This window comes from Herpailurus yagouaroundi, unplaced genomic scaffold, assembly GCF_014898765.1.
Source record: "Herpailurus yagouaroundi ecotype Mexico unplaced genomic scaffold, PumYag 202, whole genome shotgun sequence".
Classification (NCBI taxonomy): domain Eukaryota; kingdom Metazoa; phylum Chordata; class Mammalia; order Carnivora; family Felidae; genus Herpailurus; species Herpailurus yagouaroundi.
In genome coordinates this window covers 9,814,643-9,840,107 of record NW_024412433.1, presented here as the reverse complement: position 1 = coordinate 9,840,107, position 25,465 = coordinate 9,814,643, and the positions used below count along the sequence as shown (strand labels likewise).

The 25,465-nt window shown below is 44.0% G+C and overlaps 1 protein-coding gene across 1 annotated transcript in view; it reads right to left on the bottom strand.

The window, feature by feature from the left end:
* DNER (delta/notch like EGF repeat containing) overlaps positions 1 to 25,465 on the bottom strand; it is a 322,578-nt gene that overhangs the window by 125,113 nt on the left and 172,000 nt on the right. The window contains exon 8 of the mRNA XM_040450346.1: positions 22,856 to 23,001. Within this exon, the coding sequence (XP_040306280.1) occupies positions 22,856 to 23,001 (146 nt within the window). The remainder of the gene's footprint in view (positions 1 to 22,855; positions 23,002 to 25,465) is intronic.

Here is a 25,465-nt window from a genome sequence, read left to right as displayed (position 1 = left end):
AAAGAAAGAAAGAAAGGAAGAAAATATGAAGATCATATAAATATTAAATTCAAAACTTGACATTCATGAATTCCTAGAATTCATCTCTTTGGCTTAAATGTTAAATTCTGAAAAATAGGAACAATAATAAATGAGAGCCCTGCTCTTTCCTTCCAAAGGACACTGAAGTTTACTTTATTACTCAAGGGAGAAGAAAGTAAATGTCTTTCAGGAAATTTTGTAAAAGGCTTTCTCTCTAAAAGTGGATATATGGATTGGCAGAATGGAGACATTCAAAAGCAGTTTCTAACCATATCCTGGCAACTTCTGTGTTCTCAGCACTTTGAGCATGGCTGTAATTAAGCATAAGATTTCAATGGAATCAGCCTGGATCTTCAGCTCATCAGTATCTGTGCATTTATTTGATGAAAAGTTATAATCCATTAGCAAATGTAAAGTTTGACTTTAAAAAAAAGTCACTGAAAATTCATCTTGTATTGAATTTCCCTGGGGGGGGGGAGGGGTAACAGGCTGATCCCACAAGTAAATGAGATACCATTCTAATTTTCTTATCTTAAAATTTCATCTAGTCTTCTAGTTATTTCTTTTGTTACATGAAAAGAAAATGGTAAAGAAAAAGCTTTAATAAAAAGGACATTTTGAGGTATAAATTATTGATGAGAAGGACTCATTGAAAAATAAAGACCAATCCTGTAACATCTTCCTCAAGCTACCTCAGATGGAAAACCCACTTTGAGTCACATTTTTAAATGTAAAGCAAAGATGTTCAACCAGTGGTAACTTCTGCGGATAGGAAGCCGACAGAGACAGGGCAGGGTACCCAACAACCATCTACTGAAAAAAAGACCCCACTGTATGCCAAGAACCATATGCTGAAGAGCCACTTAATCCTCCCAACAGTCTTGTAAGATCAGAATAATTTTTCTATTTCACCAATAAGAAACAGTTCAGAAAATGTAAGTAGTTTGCTCGAGGTCACACAGCCCCTCAGAGGCCACGGGAGGCAGATTCAGTCTCGCTGCAAAGACATTCTTACCATTTAAGATATTCATAAATGCAAGGAATCAAGTTACAAAGTATGAGGGGTGAGGATCAAACACCATTCTGAAAAGGGGGGTGACAGAAGCATCTATGCACTAGGTGGGAATTTGAAGGGGACGGCCTCCAAGGCCTCTTGAAATCTTAGATCTGATGCACCTCGGCTGCAGTCCCATGAGGCCACAAATCCTCACTGCCACTATCTTCCTGCAGGTGATTTCATGCCACCCTGGGGTGCTGACAACCACCTCATGGGTTTCTTTCCTACTCTCGTGGCATGGATGTGCCAGGGCTGCCATAACAAAGGGCCACAGACTGGGTGGCTTAGACAACAGAAATCTATGATCTCCCGGTTCTAAAAACTGAGAAGTCTAAGACTTGCAAATAAAATAACTGTATCAGTAAAACAGGATGAATGAGTAGTTGACTTGTCCCTCTTCCCTGTTCCTGAGGTAATGAAAATCAAATAAAATCACAAGTGAGATTTGATATAAGCAGAGATTAGAAATCAGGCTGAGGCAGGCAAAACCTCTTTGACCTCAGCCACAGCAACTTCTTACTCAACATGTCTCCAGAGGCAAGGGAAAGAAAAGCAAAAATGAACTACTGGGACCTCATCAAGATAAAAAGCTTCTGCACGGCAAAGGAAATAATCAGCAAAACTAAAAGGCAACCAGTGGAATGAGAGAAGATATTTGCGAATGACGTATCAGATAAAGGGTTAGTATCCAAAATCTATAAAGAACTTATCAAACTCAACACTCAAAAACAAATAATCCATTGAGGAAATGGGCAAAAGACATGAATAGACACTTTTCCAAAGAAGACATCCGGATGGTCAATAGACACATGAAAAGATGCTCAACATCACTCCTCATCAGGAAAATACAAATCAAAACCACAATGAGGTACCATCTCACACCTGTCAGAATGGCTAAAATTAACAACTCAGGCAACAACAGATGTTGGTGAGGATGCGGAGAAAGAGGATCTCTTTTGTACTGCTGGTGGGAATGCAAACTGGTGCAGCCATTCTGGAAGACAGAATGAAAGTTCCTCAAGAAACTAAAAATAGAACTACCCTACGACCTGGCAATTGCAATACTAGGTATTTATCCAAAGGATACAGGTGTGCTGTTTCGAAGGGACACATGCACCCCCATGTTTAGAGCAGCACTATCAACAATAGCCAACGGATGGAAAGAACCCAAATGTCCATCGATTAATGAATGGATAAAGAAGATGTATGTGGAATGAAATCTTGCCATTTGCAACAATGTGGATGGAACTAGAGTGTATTATGCTAATTAGTCACAGAAAGACAAATGTCATATGGCTTCACCCATATGTGGAATTTAAAATACAAAAGAGATGAACATAAGGGAAGGGAACCAAAAATAATATAAAAACAGGGAGGGGGACAAACTATAAGAGATTCTTAAATACAGAGAACTGAAGGTTGATGGAGGGGTTCTGGGTGGAGGATGGGCTAAATGGGCAAGGGACATTAATTAAGTAGGACACTTGCTGGGATGAGCACAGGGTGTTATATGTAGGGGACAAATCACTGGAGTCTAGTCCTGAAATCATTATTGCTCTATATGGTAACTAACCTGGATGTAATTTTTTTTTTTTTTTAATTTCAGAAAGAAAAAAAAAACGTTTTCAAAAATAAAAATTACTCAAAGCAGAAACTACAAGATGTTCAAAGGGAGAGAGGGAGGAAGAAATCAGGCTTCGGTAAGATCATCAAAACACCCAGTCTCTTTTTTCCCATTAAGATCACACCGACCATTCACAAGTCTTGGGAAGGTCAAGTGCTCAAATGGATGTGGTGACCACACAGGAGCTGCCTGTATCTGGCCCAGGTAAAAGGTGCAACACCTGCTCCCGTACAGAGAAAACCCCGGTTCCCTGTCCTGACTGTATCAAACACTCCAACTGCTCTGGGTCTCTCCTTAGGTCGGTCCTGAGTGGCAGCTTTTGTCCTTTTGGGGATGAGCCATGGAGGGCTCAAGACCCTTGTCACCATCTGACACTCAAAGTCCAGAGATGGGGAGATAGTCCACCTGTGTCACATTCACCTTAATGACAGGGCTCCTGTCGGATATTCTCTGATGTGTGGTTCTTAACCTTCTTTCTTCTCTCTTTATCCTTCTGTTTCCCTGTTTCTCTTCCTTCCTGTTGGGCCCTTCACATGTGTGGTGGATTACATTCATGGGCCATGGCTAACAAATATGTGTGTGCCCCAGTTCTAATCTTTAGCAGTACACGGGTCTTCCCCTGTACATGGACCACTAGCCTAGCTTTATTTTCTTAGGGGACCTGTAATTCTTCTTTGCCTCCATCCTCACATCTGTGTTCCTCCTCTATAAGGTTGTTTAGTAGTTTATGTATTCTTGTGGATAGGCTCAAACCCAATCCAAGAGTGATGTTGAACAAATAAGCAAAACACAGCAGAGCTGATATAAAGCATCAGTTCAGCCTTCCTTGTGCAAGGTGAAGGCGATTGTTCAGCCCCTTCTCTCCTATTGAAATAAGAATGTACATGTAGTCAAAGTGGTTAAAATGAACAAATCAGGAGACTATAGATGCTGGAGGGGATGTGGAGAAATGGGAACCCTCTTGCACTGTTGGTGGGAATGCAAACTGGTGCAGCCACTCTGGAAAACAGTGTAGAGGTTCCTCAAAAAATTAAAAATAGATCTACTCTATGACCCAGCAATAGCACTGCTAGGAATTTACCCAAGGGATACAGGAGTGCTGATGTATAGGAGCACTTGTACCCCAATGTTTATAAGCAGCACTTTCAACAATAGCCAAATTATGGAAAGAGCCTAAATTTCCATCAACAGATGAATGAATAAAGAAGTTATGGTTTATGTACACAATGGAATACTACGTGGCACTGAGAAAGAATGAAATATGGCCTTTTGCAGGAATGTGAATGGAACTGGAGAGTGTTATGCTAAGTGAAATAAGTCATACAGAGAAAGACAGATACCATATGTTTTCACTCTTATGCGGATCCTGAGAAACTTAACAGAAGACCATGGGGGAGGGGAAGGGAAAAAAATGTTAGAGAGGGAGGGAGGCAAACCATAAGAGACTCTTAAAAACTGAGAATAAACTGAGGGTTGATGGGGGTGGGAGGGAGGGGAAAGTGGGTGATGGGCTTGAGGAGGGCACCTGTTGGGATGTACACTGGGTGTTGTATGAAAACCAATTTGACAACAAATTTCATACGAAAGAAAGAAAGAAAGAAAGAAAGAAAGAAAGAAAGAAAGAAAGAAAGAAAGAAAGAGAAAGAAAGGGAGGGAGGGAGGGAGGGAGGAAGAAAGGAAAGAACATGTAAATATTGAATATTAAGTATCATACCCTAAATTCCAAAAGTTCTGTCCCCGACACCATGGAATTTGACTAAAAACATTTCCTCAGTATTCGAAAGGAAAAAAAAAAAACCCGACAACTATCTTTTCATTTTATTGTGAAAGATTTTACGTACAGTCCCTGATTTAACAAATGCATTTCTCACTTTATTGAATTTAAAGGCACACAAATTGAAGTGAAACCAGCAAAGATGGGAAGGTCCTATCATTCATTTTAATTAAATCTTATCTCATTAAACATTTGTTGCTTTCATCATTTTAATACTGAGAAAAAAGGCAGGTTATATCTAATAAATGTGTTTCTCCAAGATAATTAGAAAAGAATCATTCTAATAATTTCCAGAAGAAACTCATCAAAATATCTAACTCAGGGTGGCAACAGAATTAGTTAAGTTCACAAGCAGGATGAATCTTGCTTGCTTTCAAATTATTTTTATTAATCTGTAATATTAACATGAAATGATCTCTTCCATGTAATAATTTAATCCTCCAATTCTGAGTAAGAAAGAAAAGTCTGCATACAAATTTTGAGTATAGGAACATTAACACTGCTCATATCTTCCTTTCAAACTTACTTGGTTAATGTATCATATTTTAACCATTTTGATGCTGGCATGATTCATGTAGGATTCTTAGAACAGGATATTGGTTTGAGGTTCTTTCTTCAGAGAAAAAGAAAATGCACAGTTAACTCCCCAAAGCCTCCATCCCCCCATTATCAGATGGGGATGATGAAATGTCATGTCACGGGGATGTAGAGGTGGAAGTCCCTGGGCTAAACACAGATCCATGTAAGTGCTGGGAAAAAAAAAAAAAAAAAAAAAACATTAAGTTCATTTCCTCTTTCATGTGAATAGGGCTCTGACACAGGCCGATACGCCTTGTCCTCTGGCTACCACAGAGGACAGTCCTCAGTATGGGAATCAATCTCAACTAATGTTTTCTCATTATAATTTTTAGATGCTCATGTTGGAAAGAAAAAAAAGTCCTATCAGCTGGCCCAAATTCCTGTCTTCTCTGAGGGATGCATAAATGAGCTTTAGCTATGGAATAAGGCTCCAAGTCATTTATGACACCGAATCAGTTTATTTAACATAACATCTGTCTCAGATGACTGGCTCAGATACCACCAGCCTTCCCTGTGTCTAAGAGCTGGGGAGAAATGAAAATCAAACACAGGGCTCAGATTTGCTGACAAATCTCACCTCCCCAAACCTAGCTCCCTGTTCTCATATCCAACACCTAGAATTATCTACTATTCTCACACCTACTAAAACCAACCCCTTACTAAACGAAATTACTCAGTTTTAATGATAGATAAAACCTTAGCTTGATACGATTTTAGGCACATTTGCATTTAAATAGGAAATCATGCCTTTATTACATAGGAATCAAGCTCAAATAACAGGATTCCAGGCATCCCTCCAGAATGGTGTGTCAAGGGAACCGGAGAGGAAAAGACCTCCCTAGATATCCTTGGATCTTACACCAGCGCAGCACCCCCAGACCACGGCCTTCTGTCCAACAGCATGGGCAACGAGATGAAACCAGTGTCAAGTTACTTTTATTTTTTAAAAACATTTTTTAAAAAATAAAGAACCTTCAGTTCAAAAGTAAAGACCTCTGAAAGAAAAAATTAAAAATAAATCTATTTCTTCCGACTACTGCTGGCTGATAACCATGGTTTTGCTTATTTTTTAGGAGACCCTTTTGGCAAGGTTCTCCTTGGGGAGCAATTACATATTCATGAGCATTTCTGGCGAAAACTGGTATTTGTCAACAGCTTTAGTTTTTAACTGCAAAATTAAAAATACATTTAGCTACAGTGAAGAGTCACTAAATTCTACCCCTGAAACCAATGTTACACTATATGTTACCTAGCTAGAATTTAAATACAAATTTGAAGAAAAAATTTAAGTAATAAGCAGCACTTCAAAACAATGGGAAAAAAGTAACAAACTGCCAATTGCCCATTTCTGTGGCCAACTGCACCAACATTTATTTGTTCATAGCACCGGTTTTCAAAACAAAACAAAACAAAAACGATAATGTATAAAGCACATGCTAGGGACTTTGGATTCAGAAATTCTAGCATCAACTTTGTCCCAACAATTATCCTTTAAAATTGGATCTCTGAGAAGGAAATTAAACATGAGCCTAGCCCCAAATGACTTCCACTAAAGTGAATTAAAACCTGTTGCGCAGGCCAGAAGTGTTCCTGGGTAGTTCAAAACAGGCTGAGTGGAAGCAGAAACTTCCAAGGATAATAGGGTTGGAGCGCCAAGGGCAGCAAGGGCCACAGGAAAATGGCTGCCGATGGGAGGCAACGGAGGATATTTTCATTGGTTTGCATATTGTATGTGCCACCTTTTATTTGTAAAGAACTTTACAAAATGCTTCCACATAAAAGATCTCATTTCACCTTCCATTAGGACATCTTCCAGCTCCTATATGGATGTGTGCTAATGCCAGATCTTGTTTGTGTCTCAGCCCTGTGACATGGGCTTTGTCATCATCCCCATCATTGGGATAAGGCCCATCTCCTTAATGGCCTCCCGGCTCCATTTGAAAACCCCTGGACACAAGTGACCATTTAATTTCAGCTTCACAGGTGCTTCACAGGTGCTAGTTGCACATCATTGTGACTAGAAGGCTCTGGGGGATTAAGTGACTCAATATCACTGAGTAGCAGGGTCAGACCTTGACCCCCCTGATCTGCCTCCATGTGTACTGGCTGCCACAGAGCCACAAAGCCTCATACGTCATCAGAATGGTCTGTACAAGCGTGCAAGTCCACACTGACATCGTCTGGACCCAATACAGGAACCGCTCTCTTTAAACACATGGGTATTTGCTGTAGCCTTGAATTCTCTCTCCAGCTAGATGACAAAAATAATGCCTTCGTATGCTCCTTACCGTTGTAAACAAAGCTAAGTGTTAGTGCCTTTGGAAGTACTATAAAATTCCTAAATTTCAGCTTTTCCTGAAATCATGTAAGTTAATTCCCGAGAGTCTCTATATCCACATCCAATAATTTGGGTGAAGAAAATGTCCACATCACAGGGCTGTGGTGAGCGGAAGATCCTTTCTATCAGGACACAGCAATGCAACTCACGTCTCCATCCTGTGAATTTCAACCAAGCTGAATTTAATGGAGTCTATCTGATTAATTGCAAAATGAATTGTTCTTTCAGTAGAAAATGGAACGTATAATATTGTACTAATCTAAATATGGAAGCTCATACTTAACATTTGTACTTAGTTTAGCAACCTGAAAAAGCCCTGCAGGCAAAAGTCACATTTGGCAGCTGCTTCCGATGTTACCTATCACAACATGGTACCGTTTTTTTTGTAATCCCCCAAATCTTCCATGTGTAAAGAAACCCCCAAAATAGAGCAGCAAGCTTTGGTTGAAACATCTATGAAGATAATTCCAACTTGAAGAAAAGTGATCACATTACACTGTGAGTTCCCACAGTCTGTGACCTTGGCCTGTGGGGCAGCCTTGCCCTTCACCGAATCCAAGTTCAAACCAACCGTGGCATTTGCCACTCATCTTGTTGTAGGCTCTCTTTCCATTCCAGACCCTTACAAAACTTCCTCAGCAGGTGGCTTCCTCCCCACTTCAACTGCTGTTATATTTCAGTCTCCACTGACCTTCAATGTCCCTTGTGTTAATTTGCTTGATTTGTAATGGCTCTGTTTGACTTTTTGTTACTGGCACTATTGGGTGGTGATTACCTTTTGTACTTTGCTCACCAGCTCTTCAGTATATACCAAATTAAATCGAGACCAGGTAGTTTTAAAGAAAATGGATACAGGTAAATAAAATGTGATGAAGAAAGCATTTGAAGAAATGAAAAAAGCAAGTAGGAAACAAAGACCAAAATCATCTTAGTAAAGTTAGGAGGAGAGCGGCTATTAAACTACAATGTAGACATAAAATAAAGAGAGAAAAAGCGAAACTTTTTAAGTTTTTCCATAGATATACATCTAGACACACACGCATAATTATTTATGGAATGTATAAATGGCACTGTGTAAGCTGCCACCAGTATTTTCTGTCTTCATGTGCTTCCTCTTCCTGCCCTCTCCTGCCAGAATGTTGCGGACTGCAAAAACGAGATGTATAAACGACGGTTCTGATGTCCTACATAATTAATGACCTTTATATTCTGGAAAATGCTGGAACATTCCACATTTGCTATGACCTCTGCGGACTCCTGGAAGACTGTCACACCAGCACTCTCTGCGCCCTTCCCTCCACCCTCAAGCCCTAAATGAGATCCCCGTGCACATACCACATAGTCAGCTCTGTCTAAGGTTAAGACACGGCTTGAATTTTCAGGCCAGAATCGTGTGGAAACCACCTAAAGTCATATAGAGGAGGGTCCTTGCCTTCAGAGCAATGGCCCCTGGGGGCCTGCGGTAGCCTCCCTCTGTGTATCCATCACTGAGCACCTGCTGGGTTCCAGGGAGAGCTTTCTCATTCCCTCTGAAGCCAGCGCCTCTGCCCCTTATTGACTTGGAAGTATCCTTTGTAACTGCAGAATTATTAAACTGGAAATTCTCCTCCAGTGTGAACTTGGGGAAGAACAATGCTTATGGCTCAATTAAATGCTGATCTTAGCTTCCAATGCCCATTACGTGAAAGGAAGTTGAGTACGGGATGAGTTCACTGCTGCTGATGAGTAACAGACATTCAGGTTTGGGCCAAGTTTCTTGGGGGTTATTCTTGGAGGACAAGGAAAAGACAGTCTGCAGGAAGAAACCCATAGGATGGCTCATGACAGTGTGACAACTGGGGGGGTGATGCCTGTCTTGCCCCTTTGTCACAGAGGTGAGAGGTTCCTGGCCAGCTTCCAGTCAAGGCAGTATCAGGGTACCATCTGCTCTAAACCTCTCTACCATATATTCCCTAGAAATAAACCAAGGTGGCAAAGGATAACCTGGGATTGAGCAGATATCCTGGGCCCAACCCTGCCTTGACCAGAATTACCATACAACCCAGCGATTCTACTCCTTAGCTATACACTCAAAAGAACTGAAAACAGGGACTCAAACACAATACTTGGGCACCCATGTTCATAGCTGCACTATCACAATAGCCCCAAACTGAAAAACGATCCAAATTCCCATCAATGGTAAATGGGTAAACAACTCGTGGCATGGCCATACGATGGAATATTATTCAACAGTGTAAAGGAAGAACTCGTACAGGCTATGGCATGGATGAGCTGGAAAACACACCAAGAGCAAGAAGGTCATCCTAAAAGGTCATACTGTGTGATTCCACTTCTACGAAATCTCAAGAACAGGTAAACCCATAGAGAGAGAATCCAGGTTGGTTGTCAGCAAGGGCAGGGGGAACGAATGGGGAGTGACTGCCTAGTGGGTACAGCGTTTCCTTTTGGGGTGATGAAAATGCCCTGAAACTAGATAAGGGTGTGTCAACCGAGCAAAGAGGCAGAGCTAAAATAAAACCAAAGCTTTTCTTCGGGGCCTCAGAATTGCACTTCGGGGAGCCCAGGTTCCCGCAGCAATCCAAACTGCACCCGGGAACAAAAGGGAACAAAAGTCAAGGGTTTTTAAAGAGAAAAGGGGGGACGCCTGGGTGGCTCGGTCGGTTAAGCGTCTGACTTCGGCTCGGGTCGTGATCTCGTGGTCCGTGAGTTCGAGCCCCGCGTCGGGCTCTGTGCTGACGGCTCAGAGCCTGGAGCCTGTTTCCGATTCTGTGTCTCCCTCTCTCTCTGCCCCTCCCCCGTTCATGCTCTGTCTCTCTCTGTCTCAAAAATAAACAAACATTAAAGACAAAAGGGAAAGCCTGTACATGTTGTTTACAAAGAACGCTGATGGATGTTGGCAGAAAACGAATCTTAACTGAATGTAAGTGGTTACTAAGGCCATCGCTAAGTGAAATCTTCTCCTGCAGCAGACTTCAGGTGTTCAGGTCGAGTCCTTGGGACATTTGCAGTTTGGCCCAGGTCAAAAGCTCCCGGTTCCACTGGTGAGGACGTGCACGAGGCCCACCTCCTTCAGGGCCTCCTGTGACCCTATTCTCCTTTCAGCTTTCACAAATGCTGGTTGCACATCACTGCGAATGTACGAAATGCCACTGAACTGTTCACCTTCCAATGGTTAATTCTCTACTAGAAGAATTCCGCCTCAATGAAAACATGACTTTAAGAGTTCTCTCGCTGCTTGCGCCTGACATCACTTGTCTCGGAGACGGGAGCTTTCCTCCCCTTGTCTAAAGCCCTCCTGCACCTCTCCTGACACTATCCCCTCCAGGAACCTCATCCATTTAATTATACCCCACCAACCACACTGCCTCATCAGCCAGTCTCTTGCTCTGGCCTACATCAACGCGATGCGTCCACAGGTCTAGAAGCAAAAATCCTCCTTTTGACTCAGTTTCCCACTTGGAGTACCATCACGCTCTCTCCCTCTGGTCAGTGCCAAGCTTAAGCAAAAAGGCAAGGCACACTGCTTACCCAAACTCTTCCGTGCTCCCTATAATCTGGCTTCCTCTCCATGCCAGCACTGTCCTTGCCCTCCTCACGGCAAGATCCAGGAGCAAATTCTTGGCTCTTCTCCCAATGAAATAGGCTGATTTTCTGAAAAGCAATCTGTTCCATTTCCTCATTATTGTTCACTACCTAAAGAGCTTGTAACAAGAAAGGTTGGTTTTAACCAGTTTAGGTTTCTGTAATTGTAAATGGCCCGCTTTTATTTTACCTTTTAAGCAGGATTTCAAGAAATGCTCTGTTTTTGATTTGGCTCTTTGCCAGAGGCTGGCAAGGATGGAACAATGGACAAAAAGTCAAGGACAAGGCTCTGCCTTGGGGACCCCAGCGGGAGGGGCGGCGGGTGCTGCTGGTCTCAAGGTGGGCGTAGGTATGGGTGGGAACGGTCTGAGACCCTGAGGGTGAAGGTCAAGGGGCACACAAAAAAACGAGGACTTGTCAAACTTGCCTTCAGCAAAGTGACCCAGAGCTGTTTACAAAGAAGCCATTCAGAGAGTCATCTCAGAGGAAAGACAAAAGTTGCAAAGTGGTTTTCAAGGTCAAAGACAGAAAGAGCTGACTGTTCAAAACTAGCCTGGAGGTGTGCAGAAAAATAGGTTAAATGTGCAGAACGTAGAGACGTCAGAGGCAAGGCCTGGACCAGGGCAGGACTCCCCCGACCTCTGGGGAGAGGTTCCATGAGGCCAACACTATCTTATGATAGAATTAAAACGTGTGTCTTTTTCACTCTGTTCAAATTGGTACTAAAGGTGCAAAACAAAAGTGAGAAGAGAGGTTGATGCCTTCACACAAATCAAAGCAGACACTCTGTGGCAGCAGTCAATGCCTCTTTACCGCCATCAAGCATTTGCAGGGGGAAAAATGCCAGTTGCACTCAGAATGTCCTTGACGAAGAAGTAAAAAGTTAAAATGTTATCAAGTCGCAACCCTTGACTGCATGTCCTTTTGATGGTCTCTGTAACAAAATGGTAAATGGGAGGTGTGCATAAGGCCCTCTGGCTGCACTGGGGCCCCCAAGGCCAGGGGTTTTGCCTCAAGAAAACACACTCCCTGTGCAGTAGTTTGACTCGTGAACTGGCCCACTTTCCATGGGACACCTTTTTTTCCTCGAAAGAATGACTGATGAACTGTAACTATTCAAACTTGGCCACTCAGCAGATATTTTCTCTCGAATGAAATGAGCCTGTCAAGTAAAACAACCAATAGTTTTTGCTATCAGGGATAAAGTTCAAACTTCTAAGGAAAAATTAGAATTTTGGAAAATTTTTATCCTCCATTATGAGCTTGATCGATTTCCAATACTTCAAGCCTTCCCTGATGAGATTAGAGTTGAAATTAATCACCGATGTGATTTTTTGTGCTGTGGTATAATGAAATGTGTCAACATTTGGAAACTGTAGGACTCCTGTATTTTCCAAGTAACCAATGGGTGACACAGTTCTAAAATCCATTCATGGGTAGAAGACCCAAAACATAGGATGGATCAATGGGATGTCTAACAGTACAAGAGTTCATTGATGTGACTTCGGATTCCTGCATTCAATTAACCTTTAAGAATTTGCCACTTGTCAAATGTTATGTTCAAGAAAAATATCCAAAATCATCTGAAACTGCTATTAAAACACTTCTCCTTTTTCCAACTAAGTATCTGTTGAGGCTAAATTTTCTTCATACACTTCAACCAAAACAACACATTGCAATAGACTGGATGTAAAAACAAATGCAAAAAAAAATCCAGCCGTCTTCTTTTAAGCCAGATATTAAAGACATTTGTAAAAACGAAAACAATGCTTCTCTTTTCACTGAATTTTTTCTGCTTTGGAAAATACAGTTACTTTTTATTTAAAAGGTGTTAATTTATGTTACCACGAAACGATGGCTTTAGTAATTGAATGAAATAATATTTTTAAGTTCCTCAGTTTTAATTTAATGCGATAAATATCAACAGATAAAACGCAACAAACAAACTCTGGGGGTCCTCCATACTTCCTAAGACTGTAAGGAATCCTGAGACCAAAAAAGTCAAAAACCACTGTGCTAGGTTGAGCCAAACTGTTTTGTAAATGAAACCACAAACACTGCATCCAGGGGGCAAATTTGTCCAGCGGGTCTGTTACTCAGCGCAGGCAGAAAATGGGGCCAATCCCTGAAGAAAAAGCACAGGGAAGGCCAGCAGGGAGCTATTTTTGAACAGAAGGACCAGGAGATCTCCACTAACACCATGGAGAAACCCCCCCCCCCCAACTGTGCCTGCCATGGAGACATTAGTTGCATGCCCAAAGCCTGCTGGGGGTCTCTGTTCAGTCTGGGAAAGCTGTCCTGTACTATAAACCCTAACACACGATGTTCATTCTGAATCCACATAACGCTCCCCAACTCAGAAGGTTAAGCTGCAAAGCCAGAATCGAGTCTTAAAACCTAAGACGATGTCACAGAAGGAATGGGGCAAATTTCATCATCAAACTAAAGCTCTGATCTCCTCAGGCTACAGGGAGGCAGAGGACTACATTTATACGAAAGCTGTATCTGGAGCAGCTGCCCCGGACGGAAAACCGTGGTGAGGAAGCAATCAAAGGGCGTCTTGTTTTTGTTTTTTCCCTCAAAATCTGGAAGAAGTGCCAAGCCCCTCAAATGGGCACTGGCTAGGTATTTAATTAGAAGCTGGGGAAGGCTGAGGAGGTTGGTGTTTCGGGGAAGATTTGGGCATGGGGTAAGGGTCAAGTTCAGTGATTTCCAAAGTCAGTTTTCTGACTTCCAGCACCGGGAAGGCAGGGACCCTGGCACGGTCTTTCATCCTTGTTTTGTTAGAGTGCAGCTCCGTGCCTGACACATAGTGGTGCTCATGACGGATGAGGGAACAAAAACGTGGAAAGGTAAATGATAAGCGGAATAAACTCCTTTTGTGGTAAACAAGCAGAGCTGATGGTTTCAGACCCCTAAAGAGGAGTGACAATGTGCCGCCCCACAGGGAGCCCCTCCGAGGGCGGGGCACAGCCAGTTAGCGGCCCCGTTCCGGGAGGTCACGCTCAGCTCGCTGACTTATGGACCCTAAAATAGGACAAGAAGGTAAGTATTTTAGGGGAGAGGAGAGCATGCCCACCAGGCTCCAGAGTGGTGGTTTTCTTCTCAGGCATACAGTGCTAGGCAGAGCCTTAGTTCTGTGTTCTAAAAAGCCTTTAATTAAAATCTAAGAATGAGAGTCATCTGTCTCCGATACAGAGTTAGAAATTACTCTCTCTCCTCTTTGCAAAGACCAAGAGTTGTAACCAAAAGAATGCAAACCTCAGGGGCTGGAAAAAAAAAAAAAAAGAAAAACCTGTTGCTGGAACTTATTCATCTTGTAACCAGAAGCTTGTAACTCCTGGGGATCTAAGATGTACAGCATGTATCATACACTCAAAAGTCAGTAAGAAAGTAGATCTTAAAAGTTGTCATCACAAGAGAAAAACTTCTGTGACTAAGGGAGGTGATGGATGGTAACCAAACTCACTGTGGTGGTCGTTTTACAATATATACATGTATCAAGTCGTTATGTTGTACCCCTCAACCTAACGCAATGTTGTATGTCGATTAATATCTCAATAAAACGGTGCAGAGGAAGCAATCTAAAACAAAACCTAGTGCCTGGGCAACGTGTAAAGGGCCGCATGCCATACCTGTACGGACTTTCTCTTTCCCTGCGTTAGTTACCTGACTCACCTGTACTGTGATTTTCTCAAAGTTTGCTCTGGAATAAGAGAGCCACCGAGAGCTTACTCCCCTAGTACAGTGTATGCCCTAAACCGTGCAATGGAAGTTTTTGAATCTTCCAAGCCTCTCTGAAAGGTCTTGAGTGCGGTGGCCTCCCATGTTGAGGTCTGATCTCTGATGGCACGCCATCCCATCTCGGGGCCGCCCCAGACCCACAGGGCCAGGATCCGCATTGTAACAAGATCCCCGCACAATCTCTGTGTATGTTAAACCTGACGGGGGGCTTCGCCAAAAGGTCCTGAGGTCACATCATTTGGAAAGTCTGAAACCAGGCGATGCCTGGCTTTCTCTGTAGTGGACAGTGAACCTTTACATGGAGACAGGACACGAACAATAAGGCTCACAGTAATGCTGAATGTTCTAGGAGACGCGGGGCTGCCCAGTGGGAGGAGCCCCGGACAGACGTCCAGCAATGTCCCTCCGTTATGGTCCTGCCTGCCCCTCCCGAGAACTAGTTCTTGGCTTCCGACAAATCGTAAATCTCTCTTAGGCCTCTGCTACCTGGTGTTAAAAATAAAACAGGTGCGGAGTCCTTTAAAAATCACCTTCCACTCTCAATTCTTTGACCCTGGAAATGTCACCAGTGATATACTCCTTGCCCTGATACATCTGGATGCCAACAACAAGGCCTCTACAACTGTTTGCTGTCAGGGAGAGATACATTTCAACCTTCAGGAAAAAGCTTATGCCAAACAGAAACGAGACGAAACATCTATCCTTTGGGACATAAATTTAGTTATTTCTTTAAGTTATAATAGAATGACGTACATTGTCCTGTTTCTTATGTGGGCAATGATAGGATCATCCTTCTGTTTTATAACGTAAAAGGCAGCAATGGCTTTTTAATTACATTCGTACCAAGAATTATAATTCAGACATGAGTCAGTGAAATTCTAGACCGGCTTATCCTTTACCACTGACGAGGCGACAGCTGGGCTGGACTGCGCTCCCTTTTATGATCTCTGTGCTTAATATGTGTCTAATAATTATTATTCTTTTTTTTATTATCCATAAAAGTACTTTCTCCCTCAGAGGTCCACAATGCAGCATCCGCAAGGAAAATCTGCTGAACAGATCACCCAACCCTCATTAGCAAATAAACGTATGTCAGACACCTTCGTTTTGGCATTCAGTCCAAAGCCTCTATTCTCCGGTTCAAAGATGTCTAATGAGCACTGGCAAAAAGCTGTTTACTCAGTCAAGAAAAAGTCTCCCTCCTCCTTGGAAGAATGTCTTAGAATCAATTCGTCTCTTTTCTCTGTAATGCCATCAGGAGATCACCATACGATGCCATACGTTACAACGGCTTCATCAAGTAGCCTTCCACCCGCCGCTCCACCTTGACCCTTTCTTGCTGGGTTCTGTGCCCCACTCAGAGGAGAAAATTCTGCCACGGTGCCGGCAGACCGTGGGGGCCTAACCGCGCCACACACTCGACCCAGCCGGGAGAAAGGAGCGCCACAGCAGGCTTGCCGAGGCGCTATTTGGATGCTGAGGACACAGCGAATACCCTTCCTCGGATTCCTTGACGGGCTTCCTTGCCCACCCTCTCCCCACCTCCCCACTTCTTCCTCAAACGCCCACCGCGTCCCTCTTTCTGCAAGGCCTCCTTAGGGCCTTTAGGCTTTGCACTAATGGCGGTGGAAACGTTAGCTCTCGGAGACGCCATGAAAGAAAGCGTGCGACACCCCCTCCTGCCCTCTGCAGCGTCTGTCGCTCCTTTCTGACCCAGAGAGGAGCCTGTTGACAGGTGCCCACCGACAGACGATGTCATCAGAGGCTCGGCCGCTTCGGTTTACTCTGACCTATTTCTTCTTGAAACGAGAGGAACGGCAACGCTGCTCACAATGTCCCTAAGGGGTTAGTTCCTGTGACGTTCTGGGTCACGCCGTCTGGGGGCTTCAGATCCCAGAATGTTTTCTGACTCAAATTCACCATGTCTTTCCCGGGACCTAATGGTTACCAAACATATAATTCAAATTACGTATCTAACTCAAAACTCGGAGTTTTGATTTTTCCATCATGTTTTTGTGCTTTTGTTTATTTTACTTGTTCCGTTCACGGGCTGTTTTTGAGCATCTCCCATGCAGAAAGCACCCTGCTAAGTTGTTCCAGTGGATACAGAAGGAACCAGACAGGTTCTAATGTCAAGGAACTCACCATCGGAGCCTCCCCAGGGAAGCTCCCGGCGATCCCACCACTGAGTCAGATATTTCTCTCCAAAAGGTCCCTCCCATGGCACACATCGCCCCACACTCCAATCCACGATTCATTCGGCACCCCGCCCCACAACCTCCCAACTCCTCCTCAGAGGCCACGTCTTCTCTAACAAGATGTGTCCGCCCCAGAACCTAAGGCAGGAGCAGGTACAAGACAGGCAATAACTCTGCAGGGAAACGCATGCAAATGATAATGCACATAAAGAAATATAAGCACAAATCAAAGGTAGTGTGTCTCATTAGGAAAATAAAATGTTGCCAGGCTTGAAAGAGGGGGTTTGCAGCAGGAGTTAGGGATAGCTTCCAGAAGGAAGAAGGTTTGGGGCAGAGCCTGAAATATAGTTAGCAAGGTGGAAGGGCAGGGAGCAGAGGGCTGGGGTAGGGTGCTGCAACAGATAAGCATTCCAGATGGAGGGAACAGCATGAGCAAAATCACGAGGATGCAGGGGAAGCAGCAGCGGGATGAATGGACAGTGAAGGGAGCCGAGGTTTAAGCTGGAAAGGATGTCCATGCACCCAGCTTAGGGCAGGCTTGTCACCTTGCCCTGGGAATGAGATCTCAGATAAACAAACCTCAGAAATGGGAACTTACTGGGAACCCTGATAAAGAGGCACATCCTTGGAAACAGAAAAAAATAAAGAGGGGTGCTGATACACAGCAGACAGACTCCTGGAAGGATAGTATCTCCTACCCAGGCCACATGGGCTGTGGAACAAGGACAGCAGGTGTAATCAAGCCAGGGACAAAGAAACCAGTTAAGGTCAGTGATTATTTCCAACATATCAAACTTAGCCAGAAGAACTCGGCTATAGAAGGATTAGGACTTCCTGGAGTTGGAGCCTTCGACTTCCAAGAGTAGGGAGGGAGGTAACAGAAGGTCGGGAACTTTCAGGAGCCCAACGTGCCAGTGCTTTTCTCATGTACAGGCCCACATCTGGAGAGTGAATTAGGACACAGCTCCAGAAGGGATTGGGAATGGCTCCCAGACATGATGCCCGTTCAATTCTCACTCAAAACAAAGTCTGAGTAGGCAGCTCCAGGATCCAATTCAAACAGCCTAAGGATGACAGATTCCCAAGGCAAGAGCTAGAGAGAATCCTAAGGAACCTTCTAAGAATGGAGGACTGACACCATTTACTTATCAATACAGACCAGAGCCAGGGCCAACAAAAAGAAAACTCTGCGACAGATATTGAACCATTCTAACACCTATCAACATCTATCTTTTTTTTATTAACTCCACGTGACCATAACATTATTAACAATGAAATCCTTGAATAAAAAAGATGTTGTATATTTGCTTTAAGGAATCAGTGAGAACAGGAAAATGATAAGCACCTGAGACCCCTACTTCCAGAATGATGTTCCACGATCTACTTTTGCATCAGAAGCATCTGGCTGCCCAATAAAAGGCATCCTAACCTGAGTGTGGGACCCAGAATATGACTTTTTTTGTCAGACCCTCAAATATTAGGCAAACCTTAGGCAAACTAAAATTTTAAAACAACTCCTTTCACTTGTGGACAAGGAACACAACTGGACAGAAAGGGGGCAAGAGTGAATGAGAGAAAAAAATAGAATTTTGTGATGATGAATTTTATGTATCAACTTGGCTGAGCCATGTCACCTAGATATTTGGTCAATCATTATTCTTGATGTTTCTGTGAGAGCGTCTTTGGATGAGATTTACATTTAAATCAGTGGACTCTGAAGAAAGAAGTTTATCCTCATAGCACGAGAGTGGGCCACATCTAATCAGTTGAAGGCTTGCATAGAACAAGAGGCTGACCTTCCTTCCCTAAGCAGGAGAAAACTCTGCAACAGACGGTCAGCCTGTACAGACTTCATCCCCAACATCCACTCTTCCTGTTTCACCAGAAGACACCTTTGCATTAGAGCTGCAGCTCCTTCCTGAGTCTCCAGCCCATTGGCCTTCCCTGGTCAGATTTTGGATTCACCAAGACTCTACGATGAGTGGCGCTACAATGTGCTTATTCCTAAGTGAGCTTATTCCTTAAAATAAATCTCCTTAATTCGTATACATATGATATGATATGATATGATATGAACATATATGCCATCCATACATATATAATATATCCCATTGGTTCTGTCTCTCTGGATAATCCTAATACATAACTCTTGCTCTTAAGAGACAAGATCCATGGAACCTAACTGGATCTGAAGAAGGCTTAAGGTCCACACCAGCGAAGATCCCTGATACTCACCTTTAAAATAATTGGGGAATTATCAAGTCGGCAGCAGCCAAACTTGGTGATACAGTTCAAAGACAAGTAGTGACCAGAGTCATTTTTTTTTTATAAGGAGAAGAAAAGATCAGAATCAACCCTTGTAAAGAAAGCAGTTCTCAAACACTGAGAGCTCCCGGCCATGCTACAGTAAACACATAAAAAGACTTTCCCAGGATGGTGTGCTATCTAAGAGCCGCGAGCCACAGTTTTATTGCAGACCACCCATCAACTGGGAGTGTGGAAAGGCCTCCAGCCGAAGCGCATCTGACAGAAAAGAAACGAGGTCCATTACTAAATGACAGTGGCATGGACAGAACAGAAGTGCTCTTACTGTGATGGATGACCTAATAAAGACACAAAAGTGATTAGCAACAATCACTTTAAACCATCCAGTAGAGCTCTTTTGTGTTTTGTACTGTGGAGTAGATTCTTGCACTAGGTAGAAGACTGGACTACATGACTCCTAATTTTAGGAAACAGCACAAAGAAGGAAACCTGACAGCAACAGTCTTTTATGGCCAGCAAACTACTCTTCGGTCATTGTTTTAAGTCACGAAGACAAACACGAACAGCCACGGGAACTCAAGTCGATTCAAACAAGATGAGTCAACTTTCCATTCCCACTCCTGCCATCTTTCTGTGAACGGGGAGACTGGCTTCCAGACGGCTCTCTCCAAGAGAACAATGTGCTGGGTCTATAAATGGATATGGTAATTCCAGCCTAGTCATTTGCTTACAGTCACCAGGGATAATTACAATGGCTCAGGTAAGAAGGCCACAATTTCCTTCAGTTCCCTGAAGGTAAATGCAGGCTCTGGCAGATGGGGCGACAGCGGAGGCCTCACACCTTATGAGCACCTGGTGTGGACCCAGGAGGTGGGGGCACTCAGAGCCCCTCAAAAGAGCCGGCCCCCATAAGGAAGCCGCACTTCCCCTGAAATGGCCTGCTAAATAAAATCAGCACGGATTCTTCATGAAGGCTTCTGAGCCATCTTTGCAGGAAAAACGAAGCACTTTGGCAAGGCCTGCCAAGTTACCTGCCAGGTGCTAAATGCTTCTGCTGCCTTTTCGGTGAATCAGTTCTACAGGTGAGGGCTGCAAGCTGGCAACGTGCATGTTTTCAGAAAACATGGTGGCTGCTTTATGGGTAAAAAGTTTCCCCAGATGGGGCATCCATGATAGGAGAAAGCTCACAAGGAAACAACCTCTCTGTCGGTCCCAACTTCCAAGAACAGCCTTCCCTTCCCCGTTGAAGACATTTCTCTTTCACTACTGTTGTCTTCTTGGGGGCTAACCAGGCCTCAGAACTATTCATTGGGAATAGTAGGAATGAATTTGGGGAACACCGCTGTGTCTCCTCTTTGCGCGTGGGAGGTCTGACACTCTTCCAGCTGGAGTGGTTGGCTTTCCTCAGTCTCTCACGCTTCATCTCTTCTGGAACATCTTCAGCAAATAAGCTGTCCACTGCTTCCTCATCTTTTCTCAGGTTCTATACCCCTTCTTAGCATCGACTGTCACAGAAGAACCCTCAATAGCCTTTACTTCTTCAATTTCCCCATAAAATAAATTGATAGGGGCGCCTGCGTGGCTCAGTCGGTTAAGCTTCCGACTTCGGATTCTGTGTCTCCCTCTCTCTCTGCCCCTCCCCCGCCCATTCTCTCACTCTCTCTCTCTCTCTCTCTGTCAAAAATGAATAAACATTTAAAAATGTAAAAAAAAATTAAAGCTGAAACTTCACCTTCAACCATGTTAAAAAAAATAAATTGATAAATGGAGCTTCCCCTCAGGAAAGAGACGAAGAGAGAAATGATCCAAGTTGGCCAAGATGGAAGAAAACGGGATTTGCAGGGCAGGCTTGGCTTTGTAAACGAAGTCCCACTCTGCCTCCTGGACTCATGCCGGGCACCATCCCCTCCACCAGGGATTTCGTTTTGGCTTTGGTTTACATTTGTGCTCCTTTCCAACCATTTAGCAGAAATTATTGCTCCCACTACTTTCTCAGGTCCTTCTGCCTTCTGCAGAGGACGATCTTACAAGGAAATGGGAAACTGACACCACTGTAATACCGCACCCGAGGCATCAAAGTCGTGGGTTCTCCAAGATGACGCGAGCAACACGTGAAAGTGTCTTCCAACACCCACCTGCCGGTCCCCCCTGCTCCCTTCACCCAGTTCACACCGCTACCGCCGAATGCGCTGGCATTCCCACGGGAGGCGTCACGGGGCCAAGTTTACCTGTGCTGCCCTTAACACTGGTCTAAAACAAATCATGCTCAGGGCGCCTGGGTGGCTCAGTCGGCTGAGCCTCCGACTTTGGCTCAGGTCACGATCTCGTGGTCCGTGGGTTCGAGCCCCGCGTCGGGCTCTGTGCTGACCGCCCAGAGCCTGCTTCGGATTCTTGTGTCTCCCTCTCTCTCTGCCCCTCCCCTGCACGTGCTCTGTCTCTCAAAAACTAAGATAAAATGTTAAAAAAGTGTTTTTTAAATTAAATGAAATTAACAAATAAATAACTAAAACAAATCATGCTCTTTTGGGACTTGGGGGACCCACTTCACTTTGCACGAATTCCAGTGGACAAATGTGCAGAACTGGGGAGACGGGCAAGGAGGCAGGTGGTGAGAGGAACACATGTGCCCTAATGGAACAGGCCCCCTCGTAAAGGGCAGAGTCTCCCTCTCCCGGGACGTTGGGTACAGCCCACAGGTCACCTGCAAAAGACCGCAGTCCACCTGTTTTAATGGAGCTCTCTAGTGATGGAGTGGGTCTCAGTGGCCACAGTCCCTTACAAGTCTGCCTCCCACATCCTGTCAATCACCCAAAAACAAGGAGGAGGAACTGTACTCAGCTCCTGCTCCTGCCCCTGCCCCAACCCCAGCCCCAGGCCCATGTGACCCGAGCCACTAAAGAAAAAGGAGACCAGGACTCAGGTCTGCCGTAGCACTGATGACACTGGCCCACAGAGGTCAAACGTAACATCAGGCTTCTCGTCCCAGCCTCTTCTCTGTTCCTTCTCGTGCTTTTCTCTTGCTTTTGTAACTCTGCTATAGGCGCTGGAGAAATGCAATGTTTAAGGAGGGGATTCTGTGATCACTGGGAAATTAACGAGCCTGCTCACCTCTCCTGTCTTCTGTTTCTCTTGATTCTGCTACCAGATACGATGGCTATTTCTTCTCATAAAATCTCTACTTTATACCCAAGCAAAATCTGGCACCACACAGATTTATTATCACTACTTTAAAAATTATGTGGAGGGGCGCCTGGGTGGCTCAGTCGGTTAAGTGGCCGACTTCGGCTCAGGTCATGATCTCACAGTCCGTGAGTTCGAGCCCCGTGTTGGGCTCTGTGCTGACAGCTCAGAGCCTGGAGCCTGCTTCAGATTCTGTGTCTCCCTCTCTCTGACCCTCCCTCATTCATGCTCTGTCTCTCTCTGTCTCAAAAATAAACATTAAAAAAAATAATAAAATTTAAAAAAAAATAAAAATTATCTGGAGATTGAAGATCTATATGTTACATACCAATGTGCAATCAAAACCAGAAATTTGAGGGACTCTTTCAGCAAATGCACTTGGTCTCTCCCTGTCATTCTTGATAGACACATAGATAGATACGTAGCAATATATGAACATAGATATACGTATTTATGTAAATATAGGCTTTAGAGCTACCAGGCGTCCCCTTACCTCTGACGGCTTCGTGCTGCACTTTCCTTTTCCGGAACACTCCAGGTTATTTGCATGGCTCTCCCCCGGCATGCAGGTGCTGGCCTTCACCACCAGAGTTAAGCGCAAAGCCACAATGGATTTAGTAATGGAATCATTCACAAAACCTGGAAAAAAAAAAAAGAAAAAGGAGGGGACAATAGGAAATGTAAAGTAAAACGTTACCAACATTCTTTCTACAAGACCATGAGTTTATTTAACTCAGCATCTGAGTCTGACAAGCAAAACAAAATGGAGTATTAGGCAAACAAATACAGTATGTGATTAGCGGCCATTCAGACCTCCGGCCTGTTAAGAAAGGCCAAGCGTCATGGGAAAATACTTGATGCCCAAGGAAGAGGAGTACCAGGCACTGAGTCATCACCTTAGATGCTATTGTCCTGTGCCTGCCTGTGCCCCTCTGGGGGCCACCTGGTATCTCGATTCCACCCCTACATTAGCATCTTACAATTCACTTTGTTCTGAGCTCATCTTCTTCTAGTCAAGAGTAGTGATCCTTGGGGTGCCTGGGTGGCTCAGTTGCTTAAGCGTCCGACTTCGGCTCAGGTCGTGATCTCGTGGTTCGTGAGTTCCAGCCCTGCATCAGGCTCTGTGCTGACAGTTCAGAGCCTGGAGCCTGCTTGGAGTTCTGTGTCTCCCTCTCTCTCTTTGCCCCTCCCCCACTCATGCTCGCTCTCTCTCTCTCTCTCTCTCTCAAAAACAAGTAAATATTTTAAAAATTAAAAAAAAAAAAAAAAAACGAGCAGTGATGCCTAACCAGTTTTGAAACCAGAAGCTTCATGATTTTGCATGGGCTTTTTCCAAGTACACGCTGCCAACGTTCCAACATAAGTGGTTCAGAATCTGGGAGGTTCAGGTCTGGGGGGGACCTCTGGCAGGCATGTTTTTGGAAAAGGCTCCCTAAGTAATTCGAACATTGCTTCTAGTTAAGAACCACTGGTCTGGTACAAAAACTAATTTCAGTATCACGAGTAATATTATTACTAAGGTAAATCACCTGGAATTAGAGGCACGCATTGAGCCTCTGAAAGCGTGTTTTACGCATCTGTTTTTGAAAGTCCAGGTGACTCTGTTATTTAGGCAATATTTCTATTCTCTAGCTCATCGTTAAGTCTCTGAAGTTCTTAGAAACACCTCTGATAAAGGTTTCTATATTGGCTTTATTTGCTTAATAAGACCGGGAGTATTCTGGCCCTAAAATACTTTAGCAAACTATTAAAGAGATCAATCTTTGCAACAGCATGCCACATATTACTATGTAATTCCTAATTATGTCACCTAACCCCCCACAGGGAGTCAAAAGGATATGCACGCTATTTTCAACAATATACGGCTCACACGACAACGGTGCCTGCCAGCTCCTTCTAGGTAAGAGTGAAATTTCAGTAAGTTGTTGGCACCTCCCTTTGATCATGTCTCAGGGAAAATGCCTAGAGCGGCTCATAATGAAAAGTAATACTGTCCAATTTAACTTTCATCAAACTGCAGCTGGGTTAGAGCAAAGCTGCCCTCAGGAAATCCCACATGCCAAGAGCAGGAGCTGTGCCCTTTACAAAGGGGTAGCAGGAAGAACCTGAAATGAAATAGAATTCACTTTTTTTTTTTAGAAAAAGGAAGTTCTTTGGGGCTTTATAAGTGATCATTTGAAAGTTGTTGAAAAGCCAGTGTGGTTTCTTTGACATTGCACTCAAACTGATGGACACTTCCAGCATACTTACAAGAAATGCAGAGCAGATGGTCACTACTTTTACTCTTCCTTCATAGCGTGAAATCGATACACATAATATAATTCTTGATACAGACCTGCAGAGAGAAGCCTGTCCTCCTCTTCAGAATTCTAAGATCCACAGGCCAACTAATTAAGTGGAGAAAACCCCGCAAAGTAGGAACGAAGATGCCACTCTGGTTCTGTTTGTGGAGCTGCCCTGCGACTGCCTTTTGTCAGCCCCTGCGTCTTCGATGGTCTTTCCAAAAACTACAGAATGACGCCGTGTAGCAGGTGTCGCGTGGGGGTCGCTCTAGCTAACTAACGCCTGGTGTAACTTAACAACAAGCAAAGGAAAAAGAAAGACGAGATTTAGAAAGAAAGGAGAGAAGAAGGAAGGGGGGAAGGATGAGCAAGACAGAGGAGGAACAGCAAAGCTCGAGACGGAAACTGCATGAGACCCAAGGAAAGGAAATACCAACACAGGAAAACAAAGCAGAAGTGGAGAAAAAAAACTAAGTCCCTCCAGGGGCGCCTGGGTGGCTTAGTCGGTTGAGCGTCCGACTTCAGATCAGGTCATGATCTCGTGATCTGTGAGTTCGAGCCCCACGTCAGGCTCTGTGCTGACAGCTGGGAGCCTGGAGCCTACTTGGGATTCTGTGTCTCCCTCTCTCTCTCTGCCCCTCCCCAACTTGTTGTCTGTCTCTCTGTCAAAAATAAAGACGAAAGAAAGAAAGAAAGAAAGAAAGAAAGAAAGAAAGAAAGAAAGAAAGAAAGAAAGAAAGAAAGAAAGAAAGAAAGAAAGAAAAAGAGAGAGAGGAAGGAAGGAAGGAAGGAAGGAAGGAAGGAAGGAAGGAAGGAAGGAA